General features: G+C 42.0%; 1 protein-coding gene across 1 annotated transcript in view; it reads left to right on the forward strand.

The window, feature by feature from the left end:
- Nucleotides 1-13,838, forward strand: part of SLC9A9 (solute carrier family 9 member A9) — a 639,391-nt gene that overhangs the window by 507,680 nt on the left and 117,873 nt on the right. The window contains exon 13 of the mRNA XM_070466623.1: nucleotides 3,534-3,589. Coding sequence (XP_070322724.1) covers nucleotides 3,534-3,589 — 56 coding nt within the window. The remainder of the gene's footprint in view (nucleotides 1-3,533; nucleotides 3,590-13,838) is intronic.

Consider the following 13,838-nt stretch of genomic DNA (forward strand, 5'->3'; position numbering starts at 1 on the left):
AGAAAAGGGAACCCTCTTACACTGTTGGTGGGAATGCAAATTAGTACAGCCACTATGGAAAATAGTGTGGAGATTTCTTAAAACACTGGAAGTAGAACTGCCATATGACCCAGCAATCCCACTTCTGGGCATACACACTGAGGAAACCAGATCTGAAAGAGACACGTGCACCCCAATGTTCATTGCAGCCCTGTTTATAATAGCCAGGACATGGAAGCAACCCAGATGCCCATCAGCAGACGAATGGATGAGGAAGCTGTGGTACATATACACCATGGAATATTACTCAGCCATTAAAGAGAATTCATTTGAATCAGTTCTAATGAGATGGATGAAACTGGAGCCCATTATACAGAGCGAAGTAAGCCAGAAAGATAAAGACCATTACAGTATACTAACACATATATATGGACTTTAGAAAGATGGTAACGATAACCCTATATGCAAAACAGAAAAAGAGACTCAGATGTATAGAACAGACTTGTGGACTCTAGGAAAAGGCGAGGGTGAGATGTTTCAAGAGAACAGCATCGAAATGTATATTATCTAGGGTGAAACAGATCACCAGCCCAGGTTGGGTGCATGAGACAAGTGCTCGGGCCTGGTGCACTGGAAAGACCCAGAGGGATAGGGTGGAGAGGGAGGTGGGAGGGGGGACTGGGATGGGGAATACATGTAAATCCATGGCTAATTCATTTCAATGTATGACAAAAACCACTGCAATGATGTAAAGTAATTAGCCTCCAACTAATAAAAATAAATGAAAAAAAAAAAAACTGAAAGACATAAACTGCCCCCTCTCCTTCCTCTGCTCCATCTGGCTTATGGAATAACTGAAACTAGCCTGGTCTACTGTGATGGCTGCTGGGGAGGAAAGCCTAAACGTCAGTGGAAAATCTCAGTGCTGCCTCAGACTTTAAATGTTGGGTTTCTTGTGAAATCTGACTTTTGTCCCCTCCAGTTTTCTAAACAGAGAACTGAAGAAAGGGGCCCTAAACAGATGCAGCCGTGGAAAATTCAGGGCCCTCAGTCCAGTTCACAGCCTGCATGGGTGCTGCTTAACTCTTGGGGCTGGGGAGGGGTCCAGGCTTACTCAGTAGTAAAGGCTCCTGCAGAGAGCTCAGGTCCACCAGAGACATGAGAAAAGGGGCCTGGGGCCCCACTGTTCACAGAGGCTGGCTCAGGTCAGCTGTACCACAGGTTCATTGCCTAGACTCACCTCAGAAGGCTGGGCCTCAACACCCCTCCATTCTGTTCCCCTACTCCTTCCTCGTTTCCTTCCAGGATCTCACCCCCTCTATCCTCTTCCGGCCCCTCCTTCGTCCCCCGCCCAACCCCCTCCCGCCCCCCCACCCCTGCCCTCTCCCTCCCTCCCCCCCAGCCCCCTCCCCTCCCCCCGCCCCCCTTCTTCCATCCCTCTAGGCCCCTCCTTTCTCCTTCCTGACCCCATTTCCCTCTTTCCTCTCATCCTTCTCTCCCCCCAACTTCAATAATACAGGTCAAATGGCTCTTTCTACTCTAAGAAAATCAAAGGTTAATCTCCACCAGAGTCTCTTTCCAGTTACCTGAAGGCCAAAAGATTCCACACACAGTAAATAGCTACCCACTTCACCCCCTGGGTTAGTGAGAAGGGGCCCTTCAGGCCCAGAGGTCCTTGAAGAATCAGAGGTATTTTAAACCGGCTGCCTCTGCACTGCGGCTTTCCTTTCACAGGCTAGCACATCTGCAGGACTGGTGGCTTCCACCTGCCTCCCCTCCCCTACCCAGAGAACAGAACTAGGGCCCTAAAGAAGAGTTTCCCGGGGCAGGAGGGCAAGGAAAGACTCCAAAGCTCTAGAGGTTGTGGTGTTCTCAGGAAAGGCTCTGGCAGAGCTTGAGCAGGTGGCTGAGGCCCTGAGCCACCACCCCCCACCCCATCCTGCCTGCCACAGGCAGAGGCCCACTGCCCGGAGCAGAGGAAGTTCAAGCTCCAGGCCCTCACATGCTCCGGCCCTTCCAAGGCCCTGGGAAGAGCCCCAGCATTGTGTTCCCAGGGTCCTATGTTTTTGTAAAAATTGCAAAAGGAATAGATTTTAACCACTGCTGAGTTGGATCGCTGTTTCTTTCTACTACCATTTCCTCTTGGTCTTACGTCACCCCGGTCAGATGGCTCTGGTGTGGCCCTGGGCATCTGGGGGGTCTGACCAAGGGGAAACTGAATTGGGAGTGCACTTAGCTTATATTCAGTGGGGTTTTGTGGTCTGCCCTTCACTCTGTGAAGGGCAAGTCACTGCTCGTCCTTCTGCAGGGACCGCTCACAGGAACAGTGGCACGAGGCTGAATCCAAATTGAACGTGTTCTATGGTACCTGGCTTCACAAGTCTATGGTTAGTGGAGGAGAAACAAGGCTTGAAATGCCCTGAGCCAGAAGCTAGTCTGTGGAAAATTCTTCCAGTTGTGAGATGTGTAAAATTCGAAGTGGAGGATTCCGTTCTCATCAATGCGCCGTTAAAATAGAAATTCAAGAATACTTATATTCAGTGATGCAGCACTTACACTGATAAATGTACTGGGTAGTAGTGCTGGTGTGAATCGCATGAAGGGAAATTTATCAGAAATCTTGTCTTTTCAGAGTACTATTCTTTAACTGTATTGCACACAGCAAGTGTGTCTGTATAAGGAAACATGCTATAATGACTCCCAATTATTAATAATTTCCATCAGTCTTGCTAGAGGAAAGACTACCTTATCTCCCCATTCTCTCTTATACAAAGTCATTATATCATGTAAACAGAGTAAGAAAGTATGCAGGCAAAACTCAAGAGGAAAAGTTATTTTAGAGGTGTATCAGACAGTAAATTAATTAGAACATTATACATCTTATAGATTTTGAGATGTCTGTTGCACAAATTTTAAAATTATGAATTGTGTTACAATTTATTTTCTTGTTGTAAAGAGTCACTTTCATACCTCATTTCATATTTGTAGTTTTGCATTAATTTGCTTAAAGAAAGCCCCCTAAATAGTATAAGTCCCACAAACCTGAATCCTCCCTACTGCCAGCCTCCATGAGCATCTGGATGAAATATCAGATTTTTCGCTAAATACAATATTGTAAAGCAACTAAAAAAACCTTTTTTTTTTTTTGTTTCTGTCCTGGGAAGCCTGCTACAGCCCAGGCCCCCACATCCCCGGAGCAGTGTGGTCAGTGAGTCCTGCCAGAGAAGCAGGTGGCCCTCCCTCCAGGAGCCCTTTTGGGGGCCGGGGAGGTCTTTCCCTGAGGGCTTCGCTCCCAGGTCCTCTTGCTGGGAAAGACAGCAGTGGGGAACAGCTGTCAGTGCTCTGTTTCACCAGCTGTACAGAGGCCCAGCTGTGTGAGTTCTCCTTTTCCCATAAATCTATTTGATGTTCTCTGGATTCAGGGAGAGGTACCAGGGTTTTCTGCCAAACCGGTCCTCTGATTCATATTCTCTTTGGTTCAGGTGGTCTGACCCAAGAGACTGTCTCGTCTCATCTGCACAAGACCGTTACCAGTTCTCTGTTCTCTTTAACAGGGTTGGTGTGGACCTGGATGAAGACCAGAAGGAGGAACCCTCCTCACACCAGGCAAGTCAGAGAACCGGAGGCATAGAGAACAACCTGAGCTGTTCTGTTTCATAGCCAGGAAGCCCTATTCTAAAGGGGGCTATTTCCTCAGATAAAACAAATCAAGATGACTATAAAATACATGGGAATTCAGGGTGTCTATAATCTGTGCATAACCTCTAGAGTGCTTAGGACCAGCAGACACTTGTGCCCTCTTTGCGGCCTCAGAAAGCCTGGAAACTGCAGTGTAGGAGCAAAAGCACAGCTCTTGGAATCAGGCAGCCTGGAGTTCAAATCCCTGCCCAGCAACTTGCTTGCTGTGGTCATTTCAGTGGAACTGATTTGATGCAGGTTCCACACATGTGGGGCACAAAACAGATGGGCCTGCTTCTCCTGCGTGACTTCTCATTTATCAGGTTGAGGTATACAGAAATACAGAAATGTTGAAAATCTGCAAAAGCACAGCCTGAAAATCCTAAGGGAAAACAGTTCAAGACAACATGCTGTCACCTCCAGTAAGAGAAGTATAGTCTCCAAACTTTGGAGTTGAATCTAACATCAGAGTGAAATCTGTCATTAGCAATTTCGCTTTAGTTGTTTTTCACTCGGTACCCAACATTAACAACTGTGTAGCCATGTTGCACCTTTTGCTGAAATTGCAGGTAGACAGACATGAAGTCACAGGTAGAATAACATCATAAATAAGTGATGCTGGTTAATGAATCATGTCCTGATCCTATCTGAATTTGAAGAGAATCCATCTCTTTTATCTCGTGGTTTCTTCCTACCATCACATCAATGAGGCACAGCTGGTTAGTGCTGCCAGGCAAGATGCTGCCGCTTTCCTGGTTCACACAAAGAAGGAAGGATGCTATGCTCTACAATAAGGGCTGGAAAATTAAGTTGGCAATGATCTGGCTCATGTGCACTTTGAATTTCTTTTGCCACATGTGTTCCAAGGTCAGGCTGGTGCTGTTTTCACTGACTTTACTGCCCAGGAAAGACACCTAACTGCAGGACTGAGCCCAGCAGGGGTGTCAGCACACTGGGATTAGGGCCAGAGTATTGACCTTCGAAAGGTGATCAAAACCGTCTCCTTACACTGGTGAGCTGTAATGAGTCGTCAGGAAGGTCTGTTGGTTAAGATTTTCACAAAGCATTTTATATCATGCAGGTCAACTAATCCCTTCTCCTACTTTTAAGCAAAGCTTTAATCTAAGTTTTGTCCTGCTCCCATATCTTTTTCTTTAAAAGAAAAGTGATAGAATAAGAAAATTCATCAAAATTCTTCATCTTCCTCTAAGTGCCTAATACTTTACAGTTACATGTAATTATTGGTAAGATTATCTGCTAGCTTATATTATTTCTTTTATAATTTAAATGAATTATATTTTCACTCATTCACACCATTGTCAACTTAGTAATAATTCTTACCTGAAAATACTTTTAATCAGTTGAAAGTACTTTTTTGTTGTTCTTAGAGAAATGAGATATACCACATAGTACAGTGAAAATTGTACCCCAGTGGCTGAGCAACAAAGAATCCAACTGCCAATGCAGAAGATGTGGGTTCGATCCCTGGGTCAGGAAGATCCCCTGGAGAAGGAAATGGCAATCCACTCCAGTATTCTTGCCTAGAAAATTGCATGGACAGTGGAGCCTGGCAGGCTACATGGGGTTGCAAGAGTCAAACATGACTTGGCGACTAAACAACAACAGTGAAAACTACATGGTATTTGGATCTTCAGCAAGCTTTTTACATCTTTGAATCTTAATTTTCCTATCTATATAACGCAAATGATAATGATGTCTACTTCTCCAGGTTGTTAAAACAATCAAGTGAAATTATATTTATGAAAACTACCTAACTTAATCTCATTAAAACCGTCTTATCTCACAATTTAATGAAGCAGCTTATACCACCACATATGATAAAATAATAGTGAAATACTTTTAAGAATTTTAAAATTCAGTTTAAAAAATTTATAAAACCAAGGAAGACAAAAACCAGAGAAGTAAAAAAAAAAAATCATAAATAAAAGATCATAAGGTCCTATATACTTGCTAAAGTTAAGCCACAAGTAAGCTTGTTGGTAGCCAAAGATGGGGGAAGGGAAATAATAATCAGCAATATACTAAGTCATTACACTTAGAGAGAAAAATTACACTCACTCCCCAAGCTGTACAAAGCTTCACAGATCACAATGCTTTAAAAGAATTTTCTCACTTGAGGCTTCCTGTAGAGGACATGTGAGGAGGTGTCTAACTAACCTCCATGTAATTTGCATGGTTTCTACTGCTCTTCTGCTGCTTAAAAATAGTTTTAATTTTAAGAAGTGTCCTGGAAGTGTTCTTATTCATGCTGTTTGACTACTAAGATAACTACATTTCAGATAAAGGTTTTCATCACATTTTGCAATAATTTTTATTTTCAATGTCAAGTACAGGAAACAGTGGGCTCAGGCCGCAAGTAACAAACCACAGTGCCCATGCAGCTGCCATTTAGCCTGGACAAAGGGGATTTTGGGGGACTTTTCAAACCATATATCAAAAACCTCTTTGCCCTCATTTTTCCTGACAGCTCTTTGCTTATTATCAGCATCTGTTGCTCTGACTATAGAGCATAAATTTAATTCTTAGAAGGATTGTATTTTTCCACTCAGTTTGCATTTTATTAAATTGGCTTTGCGTTAACAAACAGGTATTTTGCACTGGTCAATTTCTGAAAAAAATACTTTATCCTTGGTTGTTGTTCAGTTGTTTGGTCATATCCAGTTCTTTTGCAACCCCATGGACTACAGCTTGCCAGGCTCCTCTGTCCATGGGATTTCCCAGGGCAGAATATGGGAGTGGGGTGCTATTTCCTTCTCTAAGGGATCTTCCCAATCCAGGGAACAAACCCGCATCTCCTGCACTGGCAGGTGGATTCTTTACCACTGAGCCACCAGGGAAGCTCACCTTATTCTTAAGTTACCAAGAGCTTAAATTTTCAAATAATTATGGCAATTACTGATCATAATTTTGATCACTCTCAAAATCAATAATAAGCTTATGTAATGACATGTACATATCCTTGAAGGAATTTCCTCTTTCTCTGTTTCTGGAGTGTAAAATAGCCTTTGGAAAGTATGAACTTGCAGTTGTGACTACCCAGCCGTGTCACGATTTTCCTTTTTGCCTTGTAACACCTTGAAAGTGTGAATGGTATTACGTTCTTACCCATTCCAAACCCAGAAGCTTTAAAAAGCATGTTCCACAAGCAGATATTAAACTTTAAATATATACTGTATGCAAATGTGCCACTTCAAGAAATGAAAGGTATTGCAGCTGTGAAATTTCTCTTAAATGTAAAAATATAAAAATAAAAACACCCTTAGACAAACTTCCCCCCTTGACAGGAAGTTTTCCTTGTACTTGATGCTGTGTCCTTGGCAGCACAGCATTACAGAAAAGGTAAGACTCATTGGAGCACCGTACCTGCCTTCTTAGTTCAATAGAAAATTCCTGCTACCCAAGAAGGGCCACCACTCTTGCTTCTCTTTTTCCTGCTTGCTATCTTTCATGATCATCCTATTATTTGTAGAGTGCTAACTATTGTTGTTAACATTTCTGAATGTTAATACTTCAGCTGTGTTAACTCATTTACCCGGATAAACCTATGGGTAGGTGTTATTATTATGTTTGTATTTTAAATAAGGAAACTGTATACAGAGAATTTAAATAACTTGCTGAAGGACATGTAGTGAGAAGAGGTGAAATTTTAACCCAGATAATCTGGTTCTAGAACTTCCACTCTTAATGGATGTGCATGCGTCTGTTCATTCATTTATTCATTCATTCATATAAGCCACCCATGTCAGGCAGGAATCTAAGTGTGAGGAGGATGCATCAGTTACCAATTTAAAGTCTTCACCCTCACAGAGCTTATACTCTAGTGGTGGACACAGAGAAGAAAGTGGTAAACCTCTATGCACTGTCAGTTCAGAGAATAATAACAACAGAGCAGGGAAGAGGATGGAGAACAACAGAGAGGCTATGGCTGGCTTCCTTTCTGAGGAAGTGGCCTTTAGGTAGACACCTGAACAATGTGCAGAAGTGAGATGTGCGCAGAGGCTCTGGGGTAAACGGGCCAGGCAGAGGGATCGTCAAGGATGATGTCACAGTGGGTTATGGTGTGCTCCATACACAGCAGGCAAACCAGTGTAGCTGGAGCTGAGGGAGTAAGGTGGAAGCAAATGGAGCTGGAGTGGGAGAGACCAAGAGGAGCCAGATCATTGGCCATGGTGGTGGATTAATTTCATTCTATGTATGATGGAAGCAAAAACTTGCAAGTTTGGGACTTAAAGCAACTTTTTTAAAAACTCATTTTTCTTCCATTTCCAACTCTACCATCTGTTGTTGTTGTTGTTATTTAGTTGCTAAATTATGTCTGACTCTTTCGAGACCCCATGGACTGTAGCCCTCCAGGCCCCTCTGTCCATGGGATTCTCCAGGCAAGAATACTGGAGTGGGTAGCCATTCCCTTCTTCAGGGGATCTTCCCTTCCCAGGGATTGATCCCACAACTCCTGCTTTGGCGAGTGGATACTTTACCACTGAGGAAGCCCTGTCAACTGATTAACAATTAACTGTCAACAAGTAACAAGGAGGTTGAATTTCATCTTTTCAAATATAACTTTATTTTTAACACTCTGATTGTATCTCTATGTGCTCTCTTAAGGCTAACTTCCAATTTTATGTTTGCTTCTGAAAATCCCTTCATTGAAATTCTGATTTTTGGTTGTCATTTATGCTTGTGTGTAACCTGGGTAGATCAGTTCTGGTCACTGTAGCTTAAGGAAGTCAAAGCAGAGCTGAGAAAGGTCCAGAGAAGGGCAGCTTCAATGAACAGAGGGAGTTTAAAAGAATCAGGATTTCTCCAGCAGAAGGACTAGCACCAAGAAGGGCAACAATGAAATGTCTTTAAAAATATGGAGCATGTGAATCAGGTGAATGAAGAGTTGTGTGCCAAACCCCAGAAAACCATAACCTAGAATACCCTTAAATCTGAAAAACCTCATTTAGAGAAGAATAAAAGTACTTGTTCTTCTGCACAATTGATACTTAGTACTCAGAGTCATCTAGAGTTACAAGACTGGAAATACAAGTAGGTTCAGGAGGGAAAGAGATTCATTAACAGATGGTAGGGTCATCTAGTCATTAGGTAATATTTAATTTTGCCTTGTGATTATTTTCTAATATTTCTAACAAACTTATAGGAAACAGAAAAAAGATTCCCACAAATATGTCCCTCAGATTTAACAATTATCAATTTTTTCATACTTGCTATTGGAATTGGCCTCATAGAATGGGAATCCTATGGTACATACCAACAAATATTTCAGAAATAAAATACTAGCCTCTAAAAGTCTTCCCTGATAACTCAGTTGGTAAAGAATCCATCTGCAATTCAGAAGACCCCAGTTCAATTCCTGGGTCAGGAAGATCCACCGGAGAAGGGATAGGGCTACCCAGTCCAGTAATCTTGAGCTTTCCTTGTGGCTCAGATGATAAAGAATCCACAATGTGGGAGATCTGGGTTTGATCCCTGGTGTGGGAAGCCTCTAAAATTTATCTGATCCATATGAGAGTTTTTTTTTTTTTAATGTTACTGCAACTAATAGTTCTGTGCGAAAAAGTAAATGACTATTTCAGAGCAAGTATCTTGGGTTTTTCTGTGGTTAACACTGAATTTAATTTGGTTTTACTTACTCATGCTTATACACTGAAAAGAATACAACCTACCCACTACTATTTTTACTGAGTAGGACTAAATTCCATGTACACACATATATGCCTTACCTGCAGATTCTATAATTACATGCTCTAGAAAGCAAAAATAATAAGGAAGAGGAAGCAGAAGAAGATGGTAGCTACTATTTAGTGATTAGGCACCATATATAAAATGACTTTAACCTCTAAATTTGTAAAACTCAGCAGTGGCTACAGGACTGGAAAAGGTCAGTTTTCATTCCAATCCCAAAGAAAGGCAATCCCAAAGAATGCTCAAACTACCGCACGATTGCACTCATCTCACACCCTAGTAAAGTAATGCTCAAAATTCTCCAAGTTAGGCTTCAGCAATACGTGAACCCCAAACTTCCAGATGTTCAAGCTGGTTTTAGAAAAGGCAGAGGAACCAGAGATCAAATTGCCAACATCCGCTGGATCATCGAAAAGCAAGAGAGTTCCAGAAAAACATCTACTTCTGCTTTATTGACTATGCCAAAGCCTTTGACTGTGTGGATCACAACAAACTGTGGAAAATTCTTCAACAAATGGGAATACCAGACCATCTGACCTGTCTCTTGAGAAACCTGTATGTAGGTCAGGAAACAACAGTTAGAACTGAACATGGAACAACAGCCTGGTTCCAAAGAGGCAAAGGAGTACGTCAAGCCTGTATAATGTCACCCTGCTTATTTAACTTATATGCATCATGAGAAACACTGGGCTGGAAGAAGCACAGCTGAAATCAAGATTGCCAGGAGAAATATCAATAACCTCAGATATGCAGATGACACCACCCTTATGGCAGAGAGTGAAGAGGAACTAAAAAGCCTCTTGATGAAAGTGAAGGAGGGGAATGAAAAAGTTGGCTTAAACCTTAACATTCAGAAAACTAAGATCATGGCATCTGGTCCCGTCACTTCATGGCAAATAGATGGGGAAACAATAGAAACAGCAGCTGACTTTATTTTGGGGGGCTCCAAAATCACTGCAGATGGTGACTGCAGCCATGAAATTAAAAGACGCTTACTCCTTGGAAGGAAAGTTATGACCAACCTAGATAGCGTATTAAAAAGCAGAGACATTACTTTGCCAACAAATGTCTGTCTAGTCAAGGCTATGGTTTTTCCAGTGGTCATGTATGGATGTGAGAGTTGGACTGCGAAGAAAGCTGAGTGCCAAAAAATTGATGCTTTTGAACTGTGGTGTTGGAGAGGACTCTTGAGAGTCCCTTGGACTGCAAGGAGATGCAACCAGTCCATCCTACAGGAGATCAGTCCTGGGTGTTCATTGGAAGGACCAATGTTGAAGCTGAAACTCCCATACTTTGGACACCTCATGCGAAGAGTTGACTCATTGGAAAAGACCCTAATACTGGGAAGGATTGAGAGCAGGAGGAGAAGGGGACGACAGAGGATGAGATGGCTGGATGGCATCACCAACTCGATGGACATGGGTCCGGGAGTTGGTGATGGACAGGGAGGCCTGGTGTGCTGCAATTCATGGGGTCACAAAGAGTCAGACATGACTGAGCAATTGAACTGAACTGAATCTCTAACTTGACCAATCAATATACATATTATAAATCTCACTTTTAAAGCTTTTATTTATTTAGTTATGGCTGCACTGGATCTTTGTTGCTGCATGGCTTTCAATAGTTGTGGCAAGCAGGGGCTACTCTCTAGTTGCAGAGTGCAGGCTTCTCATTGCAGTGGCTTCTTTTATTGGAGAGCATGGCCTCTAGGGCCTGTGGGCTTTGATAGTTGCTGCAGAGGGGCTCAGTAGTTGTGGCACACGTGCTTAGTTGGGATCTTTCTGGACCAGGGATCAAACCCACATCCCCTGTATTGGCAGATGGATTCTTAACCACATGACCACCAGGGAAGTCCTAAATCTTATTTTATGAAGGATGAAATTGGAGTTCCAAGAATTAAACCAACTTTCCCAAGACAACATAAAAGTTCCAGCCACTGCAATAATACCCAAACTCAATTTCTAGTTCCACAGCTCATGAAACTGTTGTTCTCAGCTTGAATTGTTCTCTACTTAGACTCTACCTCTTCACACTACCATTGGGAAAGGGCCTCCTGGCAGAACAAAAGAATAATATAGGGCTCATTTCATTTGTTTTCCTTCTTTCAAGGATCACAGTCCTTTGCTGCCTGAATTCTATCACATATTTATGGTACCAGTTATTCTATCAGCCATTATGTATTTTGAAAGTAGTTTTGTAGAGGGAAACATTGTTCTGTTTCATTTCATTTTCAGGTAAAAATATAACACTCTGCTCAGTTCAATTCAGTTGCTCACTTATGTCCACCTCTTTGCAATCCCATGGACTGCAGCATGCCAGGCTTCCCTGTCCATCACCAATTCCTGGATCTTACTCAAACTCATGTCCATAGAGTCAGTGATGCCATCTAACTGTCTCATCCTCTGTCATCCCCTTATCCTCCTGCCTTCAATCTTTCCCAGCACTCAAATCACAAGTCTAAATGTAAGACCCTTCCTTAACTTTGCTATGGTGTTTGTGATTTGGAGTACTGTCATTGGGGGATGGCATGAGCTAGGATCTTCTTGTTCCAAAGTACCTTTTCAACTCCAGTACCTTTTACATGTAGAACTTATAATTCTATTAGTAGTATGTAGTTGTATCAGGCTTCTACTACTGGACAATAAATTGTCCTGAAAATTAGTGGCTTGAAATAACAAACATTTATTACCTCACAGTTTCTATGGGTCAGGAACTTGAGAGCAAGTTAGCTGAGTGTTTCTGTTGCAGGGTCTCTCCTGAGGTTGCAGTCAGGATGTCAGCCAGAGTTAGTCATCTGAAGGCTCGCCTGGGGCTGAAGGATCCACTTCCATGTCAGCAGGAGGCCTCAGTTCCTTGCTAACTCTTCAAGGAGACTCAGACCCTTACCACGTAGATTTCTCCACAGAGCTGCTTGAGTGTCCTCACGATATGGTAGCTGACTTCCCTCAGAGCTTCAAGACAGACAGCAAGGAGGAAACCACAATGCCTTTTTGTGACCTACTCTTAGATATTCACCATCCCTTCTGCTCCATTCTATTGATTAAAAATGAGTCACTAAAAAAAAAAAAAAAAAATGAGTCACTAAATATGGTCCACACTGAATAGGAAAGGAAATTAGTCTCCATTTTTTTTAAACTCATATCTACTATTTATTGGACAATCTGTGAAGCACTATGCAACCAGTCCATCCTGAAGGAGATAAGTCCTGGGTGTTCATTGGAAGGACTGATGCTGAAGCTGAAACTCCAGTACTTTGGCCACCTCATTCAAAGAGTTGACTCATTGGAAAAGATCCTGATGCTGGGAGGGATTGGGGGCAGGAGGAGAAGGGGACGCCAGAGGATGAGATGGCTGGATGGCATCACCGACTCAATGGACATGAGTTTGAGTAAACTCCGGGAGTTGGTGATGGACAGGGAGGCCTGGCGTGCTGCGATTCATGGAGTCGCAAAGAGTTGGACACGACTGAGCAACTGAACTGAACTGAACTGAATGCTACCTATCACATACATTATTTCAGGTGTTTCTCATGGAAGCCCTATGAGGTAGGTATTGCATCCACATCTCACAGAGAATACAACAGTTTCAGAAAAATAAGCCACTTGCCCCTGATCACACTGCAAGGGAGAAAGTCTCCATCTTTTAAAGGAATAGGTACCAAAGAGTTTATGAATATATGTTTTTAAATCACCAAAGTATTATATTTACCTGAGCCAAACAATTTATTTTCACTGAATTAACTTGAATCCTTTGTACAGACAATATTATTTTTGAAGTAGTCACCATCCTTTTTTTGTGGTAATGAAATTATGAATTTAGCCCATCTAATCATATATCTGTGATGTCTAAGTTTCCTCTTGGCAGTTCTATTCATCCTTGTCTGGTTGTTTCCTTCATTTTTTTTTTTCTAAGCATATATTTTCTGACTATACCTTCTTGGGAACATTTATGAATTTATCATGGTGTGGGGAAGGTAGAAATGTTTGCATAAAATACTTTCTATTTGGAGGCTAAGAATTAAAATTACTTTTTAAAACATAAATTTGAAAAAAATTCCCTTTTCCCCCTCAATTGTATACGTCCCCCCTCTTCAGAACCCAGAAATATTTCCCTTTAGGGACAGAGATTCTAGTCCTCTCCTTGGTCATCATAAAACCAAGGCAATAAATTTTAAATTATCACGTGAATACATTCCAAACTGGGGGAGATGTCAGGGCAAAAGTACTGCTATTAAATTCCATTCACACTTACTACTGGGAAAAGTGCTCTGGAACCATAAGGAACCCTACAGACTTATTATGATAATTACCTGTCATTTTCATTATTCTGTACAACCTCCATTGACTTTAGAATATGAAATCTTGAGAAATAGAAAGGAAAATCTTCTCTCTCTTAATCCACTGAATCCCCATTAAGTGAGGAGCAATCCCATATGATTAGCCCAGAGCAGAAGTTCATCTGGTTCACTTAGC

The sequence above is a fragment of the Odocoileus virginianus genome, chromosome 4, assembly GCF_023699985.2.
Source record: "Odocoileus virginianus isolate 20LAN1187 ecotype Illinois chromosome 4, Ovbor_1.2, whole genome shotgun sequence".
Taxonomy (NCBI): Eukaryota; Metazoa; Chordata; class Mammalia; order Artiodactyla; family Cervidae; genus Odocoileus; species Odocoileus virginianus.